Source organism: Xenopus laevis, chromosome 4L (assembly GCF_017654675.1).
Source record: "Xenopus laevis strain J_2021 chromosome 4L, Xenopus_laevis_v10.1, whole genome shotgun sequence".
NCBI classification, from domain to species: Eukaryota; Metazoa; Chordata; class Amphibia; order Anura; family Pipidae; genus Xenopus; species Xenopus laevis.
Genome location: NC_054377.1, coordinates 69,208,332 through 69,232,979, shown reverse-complemented (window position 1 = coordinate 69,232,979; position 24,648 = coordinate 69,208,332). Strand labels below are relative to the sequence as shown.

General features: G+C 39.3%; 1 protein-coding gene across 1 annotated transcript in view; it reads right to left on the bottom strand.

The window, feature by feature from the left end:
• The window catches only part of glg1.L (golgi glycoprotein 1 L homeolog), a 58,623-nt gene that overhangs the window by 5,459 nt on the left and 28,516 nt on the right, over positions 1–24,648 (bottom strand). Inside the window, exons 8-24 of the mRNA XM_041590248.1 lie at positions 23,015–23,229; positions 19,768–19,889; positions 17,973–18,074; positions 16,870–17,023; positions 16,298–16,435; positions 11,172–11,258; positions 9,984–10,046; positions 8,819–8,932; positions 7,491–7,579; positions 7,159–7,276; positions 6,395–6,487; positions 5,805–5,942; positions 5,252–5,375; positions 2,143–2,285; positions 764–865; positions 580–687; positions 272–392 (exon numbers count right to left, since the gene is read on the bottom strand). Of these exons, the coding sequence (XP_041446182.1) occupies positions 272–392; positions 580–687; positions 764–865; positions 2,143–2,285; positions 5,252–5,375; positions 5,805–5,942; positions 6,395–6,487; positions 7,159–7,276; positions 7,491–7,579; positions 8,819–8,932; positions 9,984–10,046; positions 11,172–11,258; positions 16,298–16,435; positions 16,870–17,023; positions 17,973–18,074; positions 19,768–19,889; positions 23,015–23,229 (2,031 nt within the window). The remainder of the gene's footprint in view (positions 1–271; positions 393–579; positions 688–763; positions 866–2,142; positions 2,286–5,251; positions 5,376–5,804; positions 5,943–6,394; positions 6,488–7,158; positions 7,277–7,490; positions 7,580–8,818; positions 8,933–9,983; positions 10,047–11,171; positions 11,259–16,297; positions 16,436–16,869; positions 17,024–17,972; positions 18,075–19,767; positions 19,890–23,014; positions 23,230–24,648) is intronic.

Genomic DNA, 24,648 nt, shown 5'->3' with positions numbered 1-24,648 from the left:
GCTTTAATGAAACCTAGAGATTCTGCTCAGCAGGGACAAAGATAAGAAATGTATCAACTAAATGTATCAATTTAGAACAGTTTAAAGGGTTGGCGACCCCCCCCGACCCTCTTTAGAATGTGAAAAATGACACTTTACACTTCAATACTAGAAAAACAGTGACACATAGAAAATAGAAGCCATTGGAAAAAGTTGTTATTTCTGATGATCTATCTGAAAACAACTAGTTGTTTTAGGTGTGTAGACACTGTATATAGCAGAAGATACTCACGGCGTCCTTTGCCTGGAGGAATGGCGGCACAGTGATGCTTTATGTCAAGTGCACAGGCTGTGTGCAGGACTGGGTCAACAAAAATATCTGCCTTGCTTTCTTTAAGCATGTTTAGGACTTCCTGTATTTTATTAAAAAAAGGAAGGTAAGATAAATGCCAAGAATACTTATTTAAAGAAATATGAATATTATGAATACATAGGAAATATCAATTACATTATTAATTCTAAAGGAGGAGGGTACAGTAGCAATTTTAATAAACAAAATACCCTTACAAGGACAATACTAATGATGACATCAGTCCTTACTTTTTTGCAACCAGGAGACTGGATTTTCAGCAGGTTCATTTTTAAACACTCCTCCACTTGCCCAGTAGGCTCTTGCGCTGCTGCCTCCTCTCCACAGAGGATATTTATCTGCAAAGATTACACTTGTTAAAAACCTTATTTACAAATAATGCTTCATTTCAACACTTTATACAGTGTTTCATACCTCTTCTGAGCACTGAACCTGCAGTTGCGGATCCAGTCGGTAATCAAGGGCAGTCTCCTGGATTATCACACGAATCTGATCCTCACAGTCAGGTGACAAACGCTATAGAGAAAACAAAATCAAAAGAATCAGGGCTAAACTCCATCGCGGATTTTTCTATTGCGCTAGTCAGGCAAAACAAACTTTATATACACAATATCAATTAATACATTTTGTCTCTTCAAGTCTTGTAATTTCCAATCATAGCAAGCAGGCAGGAGTCATTTTTTGGACACTTATTAAGATTAGCTTTGCATCATCCCAAAATCTTGGTTATGCACTAGAATTGGGGACCTAATGACTATGCTCAGGCTACACAATTATAGGCAATGAGGAGGGAAAGGGCATTTCAGTAGTGCAGGGACATCAAGGAGGTGTGAAATGGAAAGTAAAAACTAAATGACTGCCCCAACTCTATGCCTGAGGCATAGAGACAGGCAATATATGACAACTGAAATTTTCAAATACCTTAACAGGTATGGATGTTTTAATCAAAAAATAGTTTTTTTTCTCCAAAACGCATCAGTTAATAGTGCTGCTCCCGTAGAATTCTGCACTGAAATCTGTTTCTCAAAAGAGCAAACAGTTTTGTTTTTTTTATATTTAATTTTTGAAATCTGACATGAAGCTAGACATAGTCAGTTTCCCAGCTGTCCCAGTCATGTGACTTGTGCTCTGATAAACTTCAGTCACTCTTTATTGTTGAACTGCAAGTTTGAGTGATATCACCCCTCCTTTCCCCCCCCCCCAGCAGTCTAACAACAGAACAATGGGAAGGTAACCAGATAGCAGCTCTCTAACACAAGATAACAACAGCTGCCTGGTAGATCTAAGAACAACACTCAATAGTAAAATCCTGGTCCCACTGTGACACATTCAGTTACATTGAGTAGGTGAAGTAACAGCCAATCAGAAAGCATTTCCATCCTAAAGTGCTGGCTCTTTCTGAGAGCACGACCAGGCAAAATTACCTAAGATGCTGCCTACACACCAATATTAAAACTAAAAAAAAATACACTTGCTGGTTCAGGAATTAAATTTTATATTGTAGAGTGAATTATTTGAAGTAACAGTGTAATTTAGAAATAAAAATTACATCATAAAAATCATGACAGAATCCATTTAAGTCTGGGTGACAGGTACCCTTTAACAGAGGATTGGGCTGGGGACATTACACTATGTCTGTATTATTTTAAAAGATTTCAAGTCTGATAAAAAATATTTCTAATAGAAAATATTTTTTGGAAAACAGCGGAAAAAGTAGAATTACATACTCCGCTCTACAATAAGCACCAATTTATAAGGTGCTTAGAACTGATCCCAACTTTTGAGAGTCTCACCTGGTCTGCATATTTCAGTTTTAGACAAGAGATAACCTTTCCTTCAAATTCCGCGTCATCTTTGGCATTGCTCAGTATATTCTGGCAGAATTTAGGTATGTCAGCTTTACAAGACTTCCGCAGGACAGGATTTAGACGATAATCTAAAGAGGGACATAAAATAATAAACAAAATCACTTACTTTATAGTGTTAATGGTGCATGGGCCGTCACTGTGCTCTCTCTGGAATAACTGTGGTGATTAAATTGCCTTTCCCCACCTGCAACTACATCCCAAAAATGGAGGCTATAGCAGATGCTGGCAATGTCAGCAGTGTTGTCACACCCAACACATGCCCTGTAGTACTTCAGGGCTCATGGGGTCTCTGGGGAATTTCTGCCACACTGTAGCAGACCTCCTAGAAGATCCTGGTTGAGTTCCACCTCTTGCTCCCTTGGAAACTACACCACTGGCTGTCAAGCAGTAATCACTTGGAAAAGTGTAGGCTAGCACTTTTAGCCATACGCTCCTGGAAAGGGTCAATGTCTGACATAGTAAAGTTATATTTCATTTTGATGCAAATAGCTGCAAGTGCAAGGAAAAGTCAGGACTGACCATTCTAGCTCTCCAAATGTAACTGATACAAAAAGTGTTGTTTTTTTTTAAATCGATTGCATACAGATTTCTAAAAAGTAAGCTTAGACCAGCAGCAGAGGCATCTGCTTTGATTTTACATGTAGAGCTAAATGTTGTTTACAACTGCAAGATTCTCCACAGATACAGAGTATCTCCCAAATATACTGGCGCCAATACATCCCACCACATATATATTGTATCTATTGTATCTAATATTATGTGTCAGTTTATAAATGTATAAACATGTTTCTTATAACCCAGAATTTCTTAATTTACTTCCATATTCTTAAATACTTACATTTTATTCCTGATTTTTTCACTCTCTCCCACCTATATCCTTAATCTCTCTTCCCCCATTATGTCCTCTTTCCATTTTTTTGTCGAATATAAGCATTAATTGAAGCATAAACAAAGTGGCGGTGTACTATGTATATTTTACAGGAAATGTAAACGTTTAAAAAGGGCTGTTTACCTTCCAAACATTTAATTTTTCAGTTCTGTTGTTTTCTGATAGTACAGCAGAACTATAGACTTTTTTCCATTTTCCTTTTAACCATTTTTACTAAATTTTAAAAGTTTAAGGTCTCTAATGTTTTAGTCTGGCAGCTCATCAATTCAGGCGCAGACTCTGACCTGGTTCAATTAGCTATATTACTTTTCTTAGCAATTTGGACAACTATTGTATCTATTTTATAAATTATAACAACTGAAACTTAGGAATTCTGCTCAGCGGGACTAATAAATGTATCAATAAATATATCAAATTAGAGCAGTTTACAGAGTCTGCGACACCCTGCCCCCCCCCCCCCCCCCCCAAAAGCTGCTCCAGGGAGACATGAGAAGGTGCAAAATGAATTAGGGATGCACCGAATCCAGCCTTTTTCAGCATAATTCCAATTCGGTCGAATCTTTCTGCCTGGCCGAACCAAATCCTAATTTGCATATGCAAATTAGGGGTGGGCAGGTAAATTGCGTGACTTTTTGTCAAAAACAAGGAAGTAAATAATGTTTTCCCCTTCCAACCCCTAAGTATTTATGAAGGGCCGACATATCCCACCGTGCTGTACAAAAAATGGGTGCAAACATGGAACATAGAGTAACATACAAAAACAACCAATAACTTATACATTCCTGTAAGATGTGCAGTTTTGCAACATAAGAGATTTCTGGTTCCAACTGTCCACAGTCTCGTTAACATCTGTTGGCTAAACATAGCCATTGTGGTACAGACAGCTATTGAGCAACACTTCTGCAAAAGGGCATAAGAGACATGCTGACACTATGCAGACACTCTGGAATTTAAGTAACAGAGTGGTGATCATTTATTTGTATGGCCTAGTATAAGTTATATGAGTGACCATTGTCCACAGTTGACCATTAGCCCTTATAGTCCATCCTGCCTTGGGCCCTATAGCATTATGGCGTCATAGAGGGTGGGGGTGACAACTATCAACCCTCTGACACTAGCCATTCGTCCGTCTTAGGATTTAGACCGTTCCAGATATATTTTATAATAACAGAGGCAAAGAGGGCCCTGACCAAATGAGCTTTATTTTAAAGGGCACAAATCCCCTTTATGTTATAGGCAGTAATGAATAATACATGGTGCCAACCCCTTTACTGTAGATTCCCATCAATGCTCTCGGATTCCTGCCTGTGTTTTAAATTAGTGGTAGGTGTGTGCCAACAGTCCTTACCAGAAGCACAGTAGGAGGTTGGTAGCCATTTACAGCCCTGCATTCACATAGGCACAGATAGGCTGCAGTTTCCTGGCAGCTTTATGTAGCTGCTGTTGGCATTCTGCAGCCCAAAGTGCTGAGAGCTGCTGGCTCTGCTAAACAGCTTGCGAAAGCATTAAGGAGGAAGTGGATGACTGGTGCTATAGTGGATTTCAATAAAGCACTTCTATATTTAGAGAAGTATAATGCAATAACATTTTTTTTTTTTTTTTACACAATATGTCCCCTGGAAAAGTTTAAATTTCCTTTAAGCCAGTCTTTGCAGAACTGTTTTTTTTTCTTTTGATTAACTCAGACAATCATTTGTTACATATAATTGAAGTGATATATATCTAAGAATTCAGTCAATTCATTCAAAAACAACAAGCAGACTTCTCATAGCTTTTTATATTTAAGGGTGTGTTTCTTACAATACAGTTATGGGATCAGTTATCCGGAAAGCAGTTATCCAGAAAGCTCCGAATTATGGGATGGCGGTTTTAAATTTTTAAAAATGATTTTTTTTCTCTGTAACAATAAATACAGTGGCTTGTACTTGATCCAAACTAAGATATAATCAATTCTTACTGGAAGCAAAACCAGCCTATTGGATTTATTTAATATTTAAATAGTAGACTTAAACGAACATCCAAGTTACAGAAAGATCCGTTATCCGGAAAACTCCAGGTCCCAAGCATTCTGGATAATAGGTCCCACAAGTTTCAATGAATTATATGGAATCACAAATCACTACTAAGGACAGAACTTTTGCATACCTGTGCTCTGTGTTATTTGCCTCTTGGTTATCATCTGTTTGCACTTGGGGTCCATTGTCTCTGCATTTTTGCTCTGCTTCAGACACTGCAAAATGTTCTTGGGATCTGTATCACTGCAAAATCTCTGAGAATAGCACAAATAGATTTAAATTGTAACTTTTTGTTAGTTGGAATAGGAATGCATTATAGAATTATAGTGGTAATTAGTAGGGATGCACCGAATCCACTAATCCTTCGTGAAAGATTCAGCAGAATACCGAACCAAATCCTAATTTGCATATACAAATTAGGGGTGGGAAGGGGAAAAATTTTTTTACTTCTTTGTTTTATGACAAATAGCCACACAATTTTGCTTCCCGCAAATGCAAATTAGGATTCGGTTTAGCCGGGCAAAAGGATTCGGCCGAATTCAAATCCTGCTGAAAAAGGCTGAATCCTGGATTCGATGCATCCCTAGTAATTAGATATACTAAAATAGCTCTCAGCAGGCCAAAATGCAAAAAAATGTGTATGGTGTTAAAAAGGGGGGAAAACACCTTTATCTCCAGCTTACCTTTATCATCTGCTTACAGACACGCATGAGAGTGTAATCAAGCTCTGGGTCCATCATTTCTGTCTCCTGTAGCTTAAAAACTTTCTTATGACATGAGGGACTGAGCTGTTTCTTGGCTTCTTTTAGACACTCAATTACCTGCAATAAGAAAAGCAAACAAGTTATCAACCTGGTCAACACACTATGGTCACTACAAATTAGTTAGCTACAAAGCTATTCCGCACATTGACATCATGATGTACATAATAATAGATTTGTAAATTAATGAAATGCTTTTGTTAATAGAAAGCAGTTTTAATATATGAAGAGTGCAATATTAAAGAAGATACAAAAATGTTCTGTTATCACAAAAAGGCAGCAATTATATTTTAAGGTTTAGCCCTCATAGAGGACACAGAGAAGCAGTAGCGTTCCTAGAGGGGGGCGGGCCCCGCCCCCTCCGTATGGCCACATTTGTTAGTGGCGCGGACTGCCGAGGGGCCCTGAGGGGGTGCGGGCCCTGGCACCCCCTGCTACCACGGTAGTTCCACCACTACAGAGAAGTAAAGTTAAGTTAAACTGCTGCAACAGCAGAATAGAGAAGGTCTTACCTGGGCATTTCCATAAGGTACACTCTGGCAGAGTGACTTAATATCATTTTTGCAGGATTCATAGAGTTCTGGTTCTAAACGAATATCTTCACTCTATGGTACAAATACAATGGTTATAAAACAGGTCTACTTATGATCCTTACGCAAATATAAGTTACTAGTCTAAATTACTATAATGGTTTCTTATAGGCAAAAAATAACCAACCAGATTTTCAATAGATGGCACATAAAGCATAGTAAGATTGTGTTTTTTGTCCTATTAAAGGAATTCTTCGGTAGTAAAAATAAAAACTGGGTAAATAGATAGGCTGTGCAAAATAAAAAAAAATTCTAATATAGTTAGTTAGCCAAAAATGTAATATATAAAGGTTGGAGTGACTGGATTTGTAACATAATAGCCAGACACTACTTACTGCTTTTCAACTCTCTTGGTTTACACTGACTGGTTACCCTGGTTACCAGGCAGTAACCAATCAGAGACTTGAGGGGAGGCCACATGGGTCATATCTGTTGCTTTTGAATCTGAGCTGAATGCCTCCCTTCAAGTTGCTGATTAGCTCAGAGTTAGAGAGCTGAAAAGCAGGAAGTAGTGTTCTGGCTATTATGTTAGACATCCAGTCACTCCAGCCTTTATACATTACATTTTCAGTTAACTAACTATATTAGAAGCATTTTTTATTTTGCACAGCCTATTTGTACAGTTTTTATTTTCACACTGAACTGTTCCTTTAACAAAGCTAAATCCATCCTTTTCTCACACTTACCATCTCTAACTCTTCAACCCTAAGCTGCTTGCGGCACTTCAGGGACACACGATGATCTTTAACTTCTTGCAGCGTGTCATTGCGAACAGTAGTGCTGAGGCATATTACAACATCTACCCTGTAAAAACAGTGGGAACATTGAGTGAAGGAAGAAAATTCATTTCTTTTAGCATGGTTCATAGAAGAAACATGAAATGACACACTCCACAACTGTGAGTGAAGATTCTTCATACACATACAGCAAAGATCATGGCTATCAAAATATCACGTCTGCAACAAAGGCATTTTAGAATGTGAATGAGATTTTAAAAACAACTATTGTTCCCACTCACTTCTTCTTTATACTGGGACACAGTTTCAGTACATCTTCTTTACACGCCATCTTAAACTTGTAGGAAAACCTGAAATCCTTCATTTGCACCTGAAAACAATACAAACGCTTATGACTACATAAAATAACATTGCTATTCATTTGGTGGCCTCGTAAAAGAAAGGCTAAAAATTCAAGCATTGTCTGAAAATAGCTAGTGACGAGTTATTCACAAGTGACGAGTTTTTCCCAAAGAAATCCAGCAGCTAGATTGCACAGACTAGATGAAAATTAGTGGACTGAGTCAAGAGAATAATGTTAGATTGCAGAAGCAATGCTATAAAATATCATAAATGTAAAAAATGATAAACACATTTTTCCACATATATTTTTATAAGAAAGAAAATTATCAAACGGTTTCCGGTCAGGGCAGAAAGAGCATTTAAGGGTACCAAAGTATCCAACAGAGCGCCATCATGTTTACCAGCCATGCTGTAATAAATTACTGACGAGGCGTTAAAGGAGAATTCAACCCTTTAAAAAAATAAATAAAAAACAGTACCTGCCACCCCACGTAGACCCCCTCCCTCCAGCCTAACTGCCCCCCGGGGAAATGCCCCATACTTTATACTTACCCCTCGGCACAGATTCTGGCAGCCATCTTCCGGTCTTCGTCCTCTACCAGTGTTTCGGCAATTTTTTTGGTGCATGTGCATTTGCCACAAACCGGCAAATTGCTCCAAATGCGCATGTGCCGACATGACGATTTCCCGATCAGCTTGCGGAAGATGGCTGCGTGGAACTCCTATGCCAGAATCTGCGCTGAGGGGTAAGTATAAAGTATGGGGCATTTCCCCGGGGGGCAGTTAAGCTGGGGGGAGGAGGGAGGGGGGATATGGGTTTTTTTTGTTAAAGACTTGAATTCTCCTTTAAGTGGAGCGGAGAGGCAATTACAGTCATGTAATTATTTTTGGAAAATACTAATATAGGTGATGCAGAAAGGCCATAGGGGTGGAAGTTGGGGTAAAAACAAAATTTGTCCTAGCTATTCCTGGGATAATTTGTGAATGACTGATACACAAATATTTTCCTCCACAACCTAGTTGTCCTGATAAAAAGCTGAACCTCTATGGGGAGGAACTTTACTATGTCAGGCTTGTTTTACTCTGCCAAGCTCGTTTGAACATATGAACTACTGAAGTAGCTGCTAGCAGCAAAACAACAGGACGGCTCTCCATGCTCTCTGCAGTTCAGCTATGTAACCACTAATAACAAAGGGGAAGAATTAAGTTTTACCAAAGAATGGCTAGAGGATAAAAAGGAGAGATTAAAAACAATTAGTGATCTTACTAGTTGAAAGTGTGTAACCCCAACAACACACTTCTCATTCATCTCCTTTTGGTGCTTGTTCTGTATCAAACATTCCATCAGATCACCAGAGTCTATCTGGTTATCAGCCACTTCCTGTAAAGAAACAGAATACACAAATTGCTGTTACAGCTTGTCAGACATACATATACAGTAAATATAGCCGTTTTATATTTGCTGATTGTGTTGCAAAGTTTTCCACTGTCTTCTTGGAGCAAACAACACTCATCACAAAATGATATAGTCTCAGACAAGGGAAGGATTTTCCAAAAACCTTTTTTTTTTACTGTTCCCAGTCATAAAGAAAGTAATACAGGTATGGTATTCTTTATCCTGAAACCCATTATCCAGGAAGATCCAAATTACGGTATGGATATATCCCATAGACTCAATATAATCAAATAATTGAAAATATTAAAATTATTTCCCTTTTCTCTGTAATAATAAAACAGCACCTTGTACTTGATGCGAACAGATATAATTGATCCTTATGGCATGCAAAACAAGCCTATTGGGTTAATTTAATGTTTACATTGTTTTTCAGTAGACTTAAGCTCCCCATAGACGCGACGATTCTTCTTGCCGAACGACCGATTTTAGGGAAGTCCCACCAATCCTTCGAAATTATTGTGCGGTTAGGGGTATTCGAACGATCGTACTTCTTACGATTTTTCGCCCGACATCTGTCAGGAAATTGATCGGCCACATCAAAAATCTTTGTCGTTCCCAGTGCAATCTATCTATGTTTGCAGGGCCAAGCAGGCAGCTCCCCTTTGTTTTCCTGGCAAATTGGTCTTTTTAGTTGATGGTAAATTCGTACGATCTTCCGAGAAGATCGTGGTCTCACGATGAGGATCTGATCTTTTAAAAATCTCAACATCTATGGCCAGCTTTAAGGTAAGGAGATCCAAAGTACAGAAAGATCTCTTATCTGAAAAACTCCAGGACCAAAGCATTCAGGATAACAAATCCCATACCTGTACACAGAGATAGTCTCAACAGTTGCTCATGATCTAATTTGTGATACCTAATGTTGAGATAAACAGTTTAATTAAGGCCAATTCTAAGCCAGGCTGTTTCTCTGCCTGCATATAAACACCTAGGCGCTGCCCAAATTAAATTTGTGGTCTTTCACAGCAATACATACATGACAGAATGTCTGGATTATTGGTTCACAGGCTCTCATCAAAAGGGCTTCTATCTGAATATCCTGTTAATATAAAACATACTTTAATTAGTACAAACTCGTGTATTTTAGATGGTGTTTGCTACACCTAAGTGTTCACAGTATTATTCAATTATAACATTTGACACAATCAAGTTTAAATATGTGTAAGCAAGCATACATGTTTAGAATCAAGGATCACTATAGGTTATGACTTCCTTTGGCAAAGAAGTCCGTAAACAGAAACAATATTAAGGGAATTTGGTCTTTATTTTAATGGTGTTGTCTTTGACACTAAATAACACAGTGTACATTGTAAGTAATTCATTCTTCCATTTAAAATTATATTCTTGAACCATTAAGTATTTTTTTAGTTGTAATATTGGTGTAGCATAGGTAGCGGTTATCTGGTTGCCATCCCATAAGTAAAGTGCGGGTAGAGAAAAACTCGAGCCGCACCCGACCCTAACCCAACCTACCATGTACTCATATTTACATACCTGCTCCCATCCCGCTGTGACATCATGGAAATGGCAGAGCACGCCAGAGTCCAAGTATATAAAAACAAGTGCTTCTGGCAGAAGTGGGGCGCTAGGAGGTCACACCGGCCCACAAACTTTGTGAAAAGATGACCCTAACCCACCTGAACTGTGGGCTTGGGGTCAGCCTGCACATCACTAATTCCCATTGTTCTGCTGATGGGCTACTGGGAAGGGAGGGATAGGGAGGGGACAATATCATTGCAACTTGCAGTGCAGCAGTAAAGAGTGACTGTAGTTTATCGGAGAACAAGTCACATGACTTAGGGCACCTGGGAAACTAAGAACGTCTAACCCCATGTCAGATTTTAATGCAGAATTCTGCTGAAGGAGCACTATTCACTGATACATAGTGAAAAAACGAAATCCCTTTAACCTAAAAGGAGCATATTCTGATAATTACAACTTAGTAATGGCATTCCAGTATCTGTATTTCAGAATTATTACGCAGTAAATTCAAGCAAATATTCACAAGTTTAATGATAACTGGCAACAATTTTCAAGCAAACCTATTTTTTGTCAGTGCAAGCTATGTCCAGATATTGTAACAAAAGCCCTAGCTTTGAATGAAACGGCAGAAAGTAATCACTACAATACACTGGGTAAAATACAGTTTTAACTTTATGCTTACTTCAGATTCCAGTTCTGTCAGGTTTCCAACAATCTCCCTGCATTCAACAATAAGATCCTCCATGTGATCCTGGAGACACTCCAGTTCCTGCAGAGAAAAGAAGTAGGAACTTTACATTTTGAACAGACAGCATGATCGAGCAGAACAGAAGGAGGAGTTGCAACTACTTTTCATTTCCTCATCTGCCAATACACCATACATGGACAGTAATAGGAGATTTTTAAACATGCTTGAACCACAAACAAACAAATATTTAGTACTTCTACAGTGCCATGTGCGTACTCAGAACTGTAGAAAACTATTTTCCATACATTTATGGCTAGCTTTACATTCTACGGAAATACAGATAAATGGAGGGCACACCTTATTCAAAATATACAAAAGAAAACAATGCAGTGGGAGGTGCAAAATAACCTTTAGGTCACCCCTACAGAGCAACCAAATATAGTACATACAAAAAATCAGGTCTGCACACTCAAACACGAATCTTTAGACTCAGGTGGTAAGATTGAAATATGTTTTACTAGTTAGAAAGAACAAGCAAACAAAAAGCATAATGTTTAACAAAAACAGAAACATTTCACATGATGCTAATATACATACCACCCTTAAGGTACAAGCAAGGCAGAAAAGAAGACTACAAGGAGCGAATACACCTGCCAAAATGAGAGGGGTTATTCTCATTTTGGCAGGTGTATTCGCTCCTTGTAGTCTTCTTTTCTGCCTTGCTTGTACCTTAAGGGTGGTATGTATATTAGCATCATGTGAAATGTTTCTGTTTTTGTTAAACATTATGCTTTTTGTTTGCTTGTTCTTTTTAACTAGTAAAACATATTTCAATCTTACCACCTGAGTCTAAAGATTCGTGTTTGAGTGTGCAGACCTGATTTTTTGTATAGCTTTACATTCTACAACTGAAAAAAATTTGAATGCATATTGGAAAGATGCTTAGAATTTTTTTTATTTTGGAGAAAAAGAAAAAAAAAAAGACCCCAATACACTATATAATATGCAAGAGCAATAAATACTCTATAAACTTGAATATGTTTAAACATGGCATTGGTTATAACTGGTGTTTAGTGAGAACACCCAGTATCTTAAAATGAATGTCCTCAGAATATGTCCTCAGAGTTCTATGATCTGTATAAAAATTGTGTACGATTGTGTGTGTGTGTCACTGTGTGTGTGCGTTTACCAGAAAAAATACACTACAGAATTAAACCTCTACTGTCAAAACATACAAGTTGCTTTGGCTTTCCGAAGTCACCTGAAGTTGCTTGCGACTAAACTATGGCCAATTTTAGAAAAATTAAGCATTGCATATGGTTTCCCCATCTGCAATTTGCATTATTGCCAGTGGGAAAGCATCTGGAGGAGATAGTCATATGAAAAAGTTCGGGAACGCCTCTCAGCATGCGTAATAAATTACTCCACTTTCAACAAAAAAAAAGATAACAGGAGCATCTGAGTACTGGGGTGTTTTCTGAACAAAGATTTTTAGTGAAGCGGTATTCAGTTGTATGAAATTAAATCAAACGTGAAAAACTCGCTGGGCAAAAATTTGGGTACCCTTGTAATTTTGCTAATTTGAATTCATGTAACTGCTCAATACTGATTACTGGCAACACCAAATTGGTTGGATTAGCTCATTAAGACTTGAACTTCATAGGCAGGTGTGTCCAATCATGAGAAAAGGTATTGAAGGTGGCCAATGGCAAGTTGTGCTTCTGTTTCACTCTCCACTGAAGAGTGACAGCATGGGATCCTCAAAGCAACTCTCAAAAGATCTGAAAACAAAGATTGTTCAGTATCATGGTTTAGGGGAAGGCTACAAAAAGCTATCTCAGAGGTTTAAACGGTCAGTTTCAACTGTAAGGAATGTAATCAGGCTACAGACAGTTGCTGTAAAACCCAGGTCTGGCAGGCCAAAAAAATACAGGAGCGGCATAGGAGGAGGATTGTGAGAATGGTTATAGACAACCCAAAGATCACCTCCAAAGATCTGCAAGAACATCTTGCTGCAGATTGTGTATCTGTACATCGTTCTACAATTCAGCACAATTTGCACAAAGAACATCTGTATGGCAGGGTTATGAGAAAGAAGCCCTTTCTGCATTCACGCCACAAACAGTCACTTGTTGTATGCAAAAGTTCATTTAGACAAGCCACAGTTATTTTGGAACAAAGTTCTTTGGGCTGATGAGACAAAGATTCGTTATTTGGTCATAACAAAAAGCGATTTGCATGGCGGAAGAAGAACACTGCATTTCAAGAAAAACACCTATCCTACTGTCAAATTTGGTGGAGGTTGCATCATGCTGTGGGGCTCTGTGGCTAGTTCAGGGACGGGGACCCTTGTTAAAGTCGAGTGTCGGATGAATTCAACCCAATCTACAAATTCTTCAGGATAATGTTCAAGTATCAGTCACAAAGTCGAAGTTATGCAGGGGTTGGATATTCCAACAAGACAATGACCCTAAACACACTTGAAATCTACAAAGACATTTATGCAGAGGGAGAAGTACAATATTCTGGAATGGCCGTCACAGTCTCCTGACTTGAATATCATGGAAAATCTATGGGATGATTTGAAGCTGGCTGTCCGGCAGCCATCAAATTTAATTGAACTGGAGAGATTTTGTATGGATGAATGGTCAAAAATACCACTATCCATTATGCACTGTCAATAGAGCCATTAGCTGTTGCAATTAGGAACTCCCCTAATATTATGGGCCTCACTCATAAGGGTGAAACTCACAAAATTTCGTTGTTTGCCGACGATGTACTCCTTACTCTCACTCGAGCAATGACATCTCTCCCTAATTTGCATGCTGTCTTAGCTACGTATAGTAGACTTTCTAACCATAAAATTAACCAGGACAAGTCCGAGGATCTCCCTATAAATATCCCCTGTATGCAACTCAAGCTCCTGCAATTGAATTTTAATTATAATTGGAAAACGGCCTATATTAAATATCTGGGGATCCGCTTGACTCCAAGCTATGCCACCCTCTATAAGGAAAATTATACTCCACTTTTTGCTAGGATTTGTGCGGATCTCGATAAATGGACCTCCCATTCATTATCTTGGCAGGATTGCCACGGTAAAAATGGTAACTCTTCCCAGATTGCTATATTATTTTGAGACCTTGCCTATACGAGTCCCATTTACAATATTGAAGCAGATTCAGGCTAAATTAGTTAACTTTATATGGGCTGCTAAATCCCACAGAATATCTAAGAGGGTGCTCACATCTCCGAGGGAGTGGGGGGGCCTGGGGGCTCCAGATATTACTAGGTACTATCTGGCTGCGCATTTAAGGCAGGCAGTGGCATGGTCGGCCAGGACACTCTGTGGGAAGTGGGTATCCTTGGAAAATGATACTGTTTCTCCTTTTGCCATCTCCTCTTTTTTATGGGATTCGAAGAAGTTGCTGAAAGTCAAGGACTGTGTACTGAACTCGGTAAAATTGACTGTGTCATTATGGAACTATGCTAAAGTACAGTTTAACACATTCCCAGGGCCATATCGGCTAAGCCCTCTCTGGGGCAACCCTTACTTTCCTCCTGGGCTTACGGACTCTTTTGCACAGCCCTGGCGACAGGCCGGTCTAACTCAGCTCAGGGACCTTTATCACCCGCTCACTCGTAAACTGTATTCTTTTCAAGAACTTCAAGCCAAATATGAGCTTAGTAATTCGTTGTTTTACCAATATCTTCAAATTAAACATTTTGCCCTGGCAATGGTGGGCTCTCAGGCCCCCTCGGTGCTCAGTCCTTTGGATTCGATTATGACCACTAGAGGATCCAGGAAGGGGCTTATATCCGACATTTATGGCACCCTCAATACCTACTCCGAACCCTCTTTTTTAAAATATGGCTATATGCTGGCCTGGGAACAGGCGCTTGGGGAAGTGATAACCCTCCCGCAATGGTCACTAATTTGGGAGAATCTCAGAAGGGCCTCGGTATGTGTGACTCACAAGGAAACCAATTATAAGATTCTTATGCAATGGTACTTGACGCCGAGTAAGCTCCACTCGTTTTACCCGACAGTATCCCCGGAGTGTTGGCGGCACTGTGGCGGTGTGGGGACTCTCTACCATGTTTTCTGGACGTGCCCTCTCATGGCTCATTATTGGCAAGAAGTGCGGGACATGTTGGCTCTACTGTTTGGTACCGATATACAACGAAACCCACTTTCTTTTTTGCTCGGATCTCCACTCCCTGGGCTTAAGAAACATAGCCAAAAATTAGCTAATTTGATTTTAACTGCCTCTAGACGGGTTATAGCCCGCAACTGGAAGAAGCTTCAACCTCCCACAGCAACCGAATTGCAAACAGCTATCCAGGATATACGACGAATGGAATATACGGCTGCCTTGCATGCCTCCCGTTTACCAATGTACGAGAAAGTTTGGTCTCCTTGGGACACTTTACATCCCCCGACGACATGCTAACTTGTTCCCGGATAGGGACCCTTTTATTTTTTTTTCAATTCACCCCCGAGCTCGGTCATTTTTGCTGTTTTTATGATGTTCCTTTATTTTCCTTCTCTTTTTCTTCCCTTACTCTTTCTTTCCTCCTACCTGCTGTTTCTGTTCTCCTTTTCCTCTCTGTATACATGTACGGAATGCTGACACTGTTTGCAATTATCCCGAAGAACTTTCCCTTTATTGGGAACAGGTACACCTAGGATGCATATGATTTCTTTCCATATTATGGATGCCATGCCTTTTTATTCTATTTTATATTACTTTTTCTGTATATTGTGAAATAATGTGCTGATCTGAGGTCTATAAATGTCATTGCATAGATGTTGTACAGATGAAAATGAAAACTCTATGTTTAATAAATAAAGAGTTATAAAAAAAAAAATACCACCATCCAGAATCCAGACACTCAACAAAGGCTATAGGAGGCGTCTAGAGGCTGTTACATTTAGAAAAGGAGGCTCAACTAAGTATTGATATAATACGGTTTGAGGACATATTTGACAAATATGTAGCTTATATATTTCGCCTTCTCTCTAAATAAATTTAAACAAAATTTATCAATTTTCAACAAAACAAAAAACATCCGCAATTATGTGTTATATTTCTAGTGCACCAATGGATCAGACTTACTTGACCACTCTCTGTCTTCTCGCTGCACCATTTTCCCAGGTCAGTCATGCATTTGGCTTGCATGGCAGGATCCAATTTTACATCTAGGGCACGCTGATGCAGGATGCGTTGTACTTCGGCACGGCATTCACGAGATAGCTGAGATATTGAATGCAGGGCATTAGATAGTACAGTTTAATATTTTGTATAGCATAAGAATACAAAAAATTTGTACATTATGAAATTTCAAAGCTTATATCACAATGAATGGGGGTAATAAAACTCCTACAATAATCAACCAAACAGCACCATGCAAGCACAACTACCTCCCAAAAAATGTATGTGTTTGTGAGTGTGTTCTGGGGAGTACTCCTTGGATGTATATATAGTTTATGTACAAATAATCATATTTTCATTGTTGCAAAGATTAAAACACATTTACATTAAACACATGCAATTACTATTTATCATCTATATAAAACAGAGGCAGTGGAACGTTTACGCAGTCCAAAATTCCATATTTTAATATCCCATAAAATTTGACCTGAGAGTAGAATAAAGTGCTGCACTTTTCAGGTACTTTTCTTACTTACCCGTCTTCCTTGCTCTTCTGTACGGTAGGCATGCCGATATAAGCAAGAAAAAACTGCACCAGCTGGCATGTTCTCACTGGTATCATTCCAAGAGTTGGCATGACATAGACGTGAAGCATCACCCTGACACTTGCGGTATAAGACAGGGTCAAGTCTTGGAAGAGGAGATAAGAAATGGAAAGTTATTTCAGGGCAGAAAGGAGTATAAGAACACATGCCTAGTAGTCCCCTCTTACTTGCAAAGCCTGTGTCATATAATTATTATAATCTGAGCTTAGTGATGCCATTTCTGTCACATGAATCTCTAAAACTTGTGTATTATAATAAATAAAGTACCCCTGTTGCAAAACATGAGGATATTAGAAGTCACCTCGGAGTTCCATGACCTGTATAAAAACACTCGGTCCTCAGTAACTTATAATATCCTTATATTTTAAGGGGTACTTTATTCACATTTATATAAAATGTTAACATGACATTTAGGATGGATATACAGTGACATACAACCTAAAGGCACATCTGTCTGCAGCTCCCATTTATTCAATTTTATTTTAAAAAGAGAGGTTCGTATACTTTGGAATTGATTTACTTAGTCCAAATTAAAGAATGTAGTCGTTGATCCTGTGGACACCACTGTGCACAGACAGACACAAGTATGGTCATACTTATAATTAAGCAATTGAATTCTTAATGAATCAGATGAAAATTAAGCGTAGGACTGGCCAGATATGGGATGACTTTTACGTAGTTGGCCAGCTTAAATATATTGCAATATATGGACAAACAATCCCTGTGTTGTTTAAAGGGTAAGGCATTTTTTAGTAGCAGTATGCACAAAATGTCTCTGTCTTAAATATATTGATAATGGGTTGAGTGCAGAGGACCTCTTGTAGTTGACTATATGTATTTTGTGGTCACACCCTCATTGCACTCCCGCCTAATGGTTTTAAAAAATAGTGGTGAGCACAACTATTGTGCAAGTATGGTCATGTTTGTCTGCTGTCCTAGCTAGATTACTATCACTTATATCACTTGTTTTTTTTAGGGAGAGCAAATAATTCTGTGCACACATATGCATTGCTTGGTTATTCAAAAGTACTTACTTCCAGTCACGAGAAATAAAGTACTGTAGTTCCAGTAAACGATGCTCACACTCCTCCACCATTTTTTCAGTATACAAATGTTCCATGAGACAGGACAGGATCCTGAAGGGGCAAAGAATAATACATATAAAACACATGGATCCTTGAACATTAAACGTGGGGTGTGACTGCCAAAAAATTCTTTGAGCGATGTCACACCAGGTGTTTCCTACGCCAGTGTATCTACAATGTTCCACTTCCTTCTGCCCTGACCAGCACAGCACCGGCCTGTGAACAGACATGGCCAATATTGCAGTGAAAATTGAAAGTACTTATTTTTGGCTTGAAATCGATTCTGTCTGTGCACTAACAGTGCCTCTTAGTACACAGTAAAGTTGGGAGCAGAAGCGATCAGATCTGCTTTTTCCCCCTCAAGCTCAAACAGCGGAGAAAATGTCTGATGTGACATGGCCATAAACAGTATCAATATCTCTTAAGGATTTATAAATTCTTCACAAAAAAAAAAAAGTTTTGCTGGTTTCAAAGAACTGAATTCCGAAGAGTAAAGAATTCAGCCATGTGCCATCTTTACTTGCTTTATAGCATAATAAAATCAGGTAGGAATCAGCTTTCAAGTAACAAAGTGTAATTTTTCTAACCGTGTACACACAGAACGCTTCTTTCTGTATATTTTTGCCAATATACAAGACAGGATGTGCTTCCATACCACTTGTCTCAACAAACATTTTCTACAGTACATCACATATGGACATATTATTGGTATGTAGCTCAAAGATGGCAATTACATGTATGAGATTTCTCATTCAGAAAGCTCAGGAAATCAGGGAAGGCCACATCCCACAGGGTCCATTTAAAATATCTTGTACTTGATGGTAACTAAATTGCTTAAATCCATACGGATAAAACTATCCTATGGGGTTTATTTAATGTTTGATCATTTTAGTTGAAAGAATAGTAATCCAAATTACAAAAAACTGGTCCCAAGCATTCCACATGCCTTACATTGATATATATTAGCAAGTCGAAGCTTCTGTATTACAAGCATGGGATCCGTTATATAAAGTTTTTATCCAGAAAGCCCCACAATATGGAAATTTAATTTAAATATGGAAATTTATTTTAACCACAATTCTTTATGTTTAACTGATTTGCTGTTTATCTGCTTGTGAAAAATTGTTAAGCATTCTCTACACTTTGGGTGCAAATTTATAGCATTAAAATTCCCCCTTCAAGGCATGGTGCTCAATTTTATGGAAAGACCCCTTATGTGGAAAACCCTAGGCCTCAGCATTTCAGAACTATACCCGTAAAAGGGTTGTCAAAGTAACAAAAAATGTTCGCTAAAATTTTATTGCAATTCATACTTTTCATAGATTATTTTTGTTTAAAGGCTCTCTCTTATTTGTCTTCCAATCACTGAAACCACCAGTTGCTAGGGTAAATTTTTTTGCGGTATTACTTCCTACATCATACTAATTGTTAATCTGAATGTGAACTACCCCATCAAATAAATAAGAGAAAATTAAGCCAATTTTAACATTTTTAACATTTTAAATGATATATATATATATATATATATATATATCTATTTATAGATAGATATATATATCTATTTATAGATAGATATATATATATATATATATATATATATATATATATATATATAGATATATAGATATATAGATATAGATATATATACAGTATATATATATATTATACACAGATTCACAGCCACTGAAAACGTCTACCTACACAGAAAAAAGTGGTCGTATACCTGCAGCTCATGGGCACTTACATGGGATCTCCTGAACGGACATGTTTGCAGGCAGTCTGAATGACAGACTCACAAGCTTCATTGAGAGCACGGTCTATTCGGTAATCTGCTCCAGGGTCTGTCTCTTGTACCAGTGTTTGAAGCTACATAGGGAAAACATTTAAACAAAAACTGTACATATCTTTTCAACAGCAAATGTAATTCAGCCTATTAATACTGCATCAGACATATTCAAAATATTTAAGACTGCATACAGCAATAACTGCAAAGGAAGGTACTAGTAACACAAAGCTGTTCATCACATATTTAGGCTATGGGCAGATGGAGCACTGGCTCGGTTGCTCTCAGGCTGCATATTTTTTTCAGGCTGAGAGAAGTGGATCTGTTCTGTGCCCGAGTACCATTTGGATACCATTTGACCTAGGCCCCGCTTCTGATTACCATTTTTTTCTTCTCCTCTACCTCTTATGTCGTGACTTCCTCCACAGGAGTGCGGTGAGAATACAATCAGACAACGTGGCAGCGGTAGCCTACGTAAATCAGGGAGGCACCCACAGCCAGACAGCGGTACAAGAAGCAAACCGAATATTAGTATGGGCAAAAAACAACATACCAGCAATCTCCACGATACCCATTCCCGGAGTAGACAATTGGATGGCAAACTACCTAAGCAGGGAAACCCTGGACCACGGTGGAAAGGTGGGGACTCCCGGAGGGTGGACTAGATACCATCACGCAACAACCACAAGATTCGTAGCAAGAAGATCACAAGGGATTTCATAATGGCATACATCTTCCCTCCACTAGCTAATACCAAGAGTTATCAAGAAGATAAAAAGGGAGGGCACACAGACCATCCTAGTGGCATCTTATTGGCCCAGAAGGTCATGGGTCACAGCGATAGTAGGCATGGGGGTAAACATGCCACTGCACCTCCCTCAGAGAGAAGACATACTAACTCAAGGGCCGATTGCCCACCCGAATTCACAACAGTGGGCTTTAACAGCGTGGCTCTTGAAACTTTAGTCCCGAGGAGGACAGGAGCACCAGTAGATGCCATTCCCACAATGCTACATGTACGGAAGCCGGTATCTACAAATATCTACCATAGAGTGTGGAAGACGTTGGGTGGTGCGAGTCCAAAAACAAGGACCCACAGAAGGCAGGAGAGACAGACAGACATACTGTCGTTTCTCCAAGAAGTACTAGCCAATGGTCTGGCCCTCATCTCACTGAAAGTGCAGGTGTCCGCTCACTCCATTCCTTACCAAGAGAAACGAGCACTTTGCAGTAATGCGAGAACATTCCTTCAAGGGGCAACTAGACTAGTTCCCCCATAAAGATGTCGGTCAACCTTGGGACCTTAACTTGGTGCTGTCAACCCTACAAGAGGACCTGTATGAACCAATAGACAAGGTTCCGCTATCTACACTCACGGAAAAGGTAGCATTCCTCCAAGCGATCACATCGGTCCGTAGAGTGTCAGAGCTTGCAGCACTCTTATGCAAATCTCCTTTCACTATTGTACACCAGGATAAGGTGGTGTTAAAGGAGAAGGAAAGGTTAAAACTATGGAAACCTTATCAGAAAGGTCCATCTAAATATACCAGTAAACCCCCAAAGTAGTGCTGCTCTGAGTTCCCTGTCAAAAGAAACACTTCTTTCCTTCTATTGTGTACACATGGGCTTCTGTATCAGACTTCCTGCCTTCAAGCTTAGACCTCATTGCCCTGGGCAAGAGCATGCTCAGTTTGCTCCTCTTCCCCCCCCCGCCCCATCTCTACTGTAATCTGAGCCCAGAGCAGGGAGAGACTCTGGCAGGAATAGATGTCACACCATGTTAATACTGCAGCTCCTATTCTAAACAAACAGAGTTTCTAGAGCTTTTTACTCAAGTATGGTAAAACATTCTACAGAATAAATATAGCATTCTAGCTTGCACTATTGCAGCTAATCTATTGGCAATAAAATCCCTCTGTAGCTTTCCTTCTCCTTTAAGACCAACACCGGACTTCCTACCAAAGTTGGTGCCAGAGTTCAACCTCAAACAAGATATGGCAGTACCCTCACTCTGCCCAGAGCTGAAAGGGCAAATTGAAAATAGATTGAACAAGTTGGATGTGGTCCGAGCATTCAAAACCTACCTACAGGCCACAGAAGACATAAGGAAGGTTGATGCCCTGTTCATTCTCCCAAGTTTCCCAAGAAAAGGGAACTAGAGCATCAAAAATAACCATTGTGAGGTGGATTTGTTCCACTATCATCAGAGCCTATGCAATGAAGGGGAAAGCACCTTCATTGAAGATCAGAGCTCATTCTACATGCTCGCTCAGCATTTCATGGGCAGTAAGGCACCACACTTCAGCGAACAGGTCTGCAGAGCAGCGACTTGGGCCTCACATGCTATACGTACAGGCGTACAGACAGCTTCGGGAGGAAGGTGTTACAGACGGTGGTTAACTGAGCACCTTAAGGATTGTGTGCCACCCTCAGGGATTGCTTTGGGAGATCCTCTTGGTGCCTGTGCCCCCCAATATAGGCCAGAGAGAGTTTTACTGTTAAATCTTTTTCTCTTGACCTACATTGTGGACACATAACTTCCTTCCCTGATTAAAATAAAAATGGACAACTTATAGTTGTCGACTCAATAAGTTACTCCACGTTGGGAGCTTTATGGTTACGACAGTTCTGAGGGGGTTGAGAGACTCCTTTTTCTGTTTTGGGTTATTGTTGTTCCTTACAACTGAAACCGGTAGGAGGAGAACAGGGGATGAAGCCCACAGCAGGAGGAGGAGTCAGTTTTAACATATTAGTGTCCGCTCTACAGCTGCAGGACCTTCATCCCCATGGTGCCTGTGTCCTCCAAGAGAAAATATTTAATGGTAAGTATAAAAAGCTCTCTCTCTCAGGCTGAGAGCAGCAGAGCCAACACTCCATCTGCCCATTGCCTTAGGCTGATTTGGGATTAAAAAAAAAAAAAAAAAAAAAAATTTACAGAAAACTATCACAAGACAAATAAAATAAGTAACTAAAACAGGCAATACAGTGCAAAATTGTATGTATAGCTATATATTATATGGCACTACTTACCTATGCAGTATTATATATTTTGCAATAAATAGTACAGGAGAAAAGACAGCACAGTATATTTAATGGAAATATTAAGTGAAAAACATATAATATTCAGGTAATACTGATTGAGCAGCTCTCTAACAAACTTGTCTACTAATAATTACTCATACAAGTATTTGCAAATAGGAAGACTCACTGCTTGCTGACACCTTTCTGCAATGTTGCCTTTGTCACCTCGCACCGCTTTCATTAGGCAATGCAAAGTCCGTCCCTTTCTATGTAGCCCAGAGCAGTGGTGCTCAATCTCGCCTCGACAGCTGAGAATGATCTCTGGACTCAGAGAGAAATCTTCCATCAGCATACGTCTGTAATCCAGCATCTCTCCCTGACACTCACTGCTCACTTGGCGACCTGAAAGGATGGGGATAGAAACAAATTAACAACTGGGTCCATGTTATACCAATTGTTTAAAGGAGAACTAAACCCTAAAAACGAATATGGGCAAAAATGCTATAATTTATATACTGAATTTATTGCACCAGTCTAAAGTTTCAGCTTGTCAATAGCAGCAATGATCCAGGACTTCAAACTTGTCACAGGGATTCAGCATCTTGGAAAGTGTCTGCGACACTCACATGCACAGTGGGCTCTAAGCACCTGTTGAGAAGCTAAGCTTAGGGGTCGTCGCAAATTACCAAGCAGAAAATGAAGTTGGCCTGTAATATAAGCTGATCCTACAAGGCTGATTATTAAATTCTGATGCTAGTTGCACTGGTTTCTATTCTGCCATGTAGTAATTATCTGTATTAATTAATTACTTATCAGTCTTATATTGTGACATTTATATCCTATGTGTACTGTATTTTTTGGTCCCTAAACTCAGTAAGTGACAGCAGCACAGAGCATGTGCAGTGAATCAGCAGAAAAGAAGATGGGGAGCTACTAGGGCATCTTTGGAGACACTGATCTTTACTGCTAAAGGGCTGTGGTTGCCTTGGGCTGGTACAGAACCCCAAAACATAATGTACAACATTTCTAGCCTACTTATTTAGTTAGGCTTTAGTTCTCCTTTAAGGTAATATTGGCAAACCAAATACATGAAAAGGCAGAATTAATGCAGGCTTGTTTGGAGATTAAATAGAGGATCTATTTTCTTTGCGTAACTTGCTAGAACTCACAAATATACTGCCCACAACCCAACCACACAAAAAAAGATTAAATGTCAATCCCTGGTTCCGTCAGTAGCCTGGCTGCAGAAAACTCAATCAGGTGTGATGAACAGAAAAGGGTCCCGTCTCCTTGAGGACACTAGAAATAACTGGTTAGAGCATACTACGGTAGAGGAGTACAGCAGCAGAAGTGGCATCTCCTTTAGTCTCTAGTGTCCTGCCTCTTAGTGGCGGATGCTATACGCATGGTCCCTGTGTCCCATAGAACTCTGTCAAATGAATTATGTAAACTAGAACTTGAAGAACAAATTCTCTAATTAACTGGAAACCCTGACAGAGTTGGTAGTCAACTATCAGTATGAAAATGCTGTAACACATGTTTTGGATTCAACAATCCCCTGTACTAGCACTGTACTATATGTGGTTTCAGACTTGTCATGGTTGGCTAAAATACACATACAGTGTAGAAACCACCACGTTGGATTAGCTTGAGGCCCCAAAAGAATACAAGGGGACTGGAATCTACAGTTGATAAAATGATTTCACTGTACGATAAGCAGTTACTATTTTAGAATGGTTTTTCATTTCTGTTTTTATTATTTTGCTTTGCAGTGGGCAGACGTGTAATTTGCTTTACAATAATGGTTGTGTTCCCCCAAGC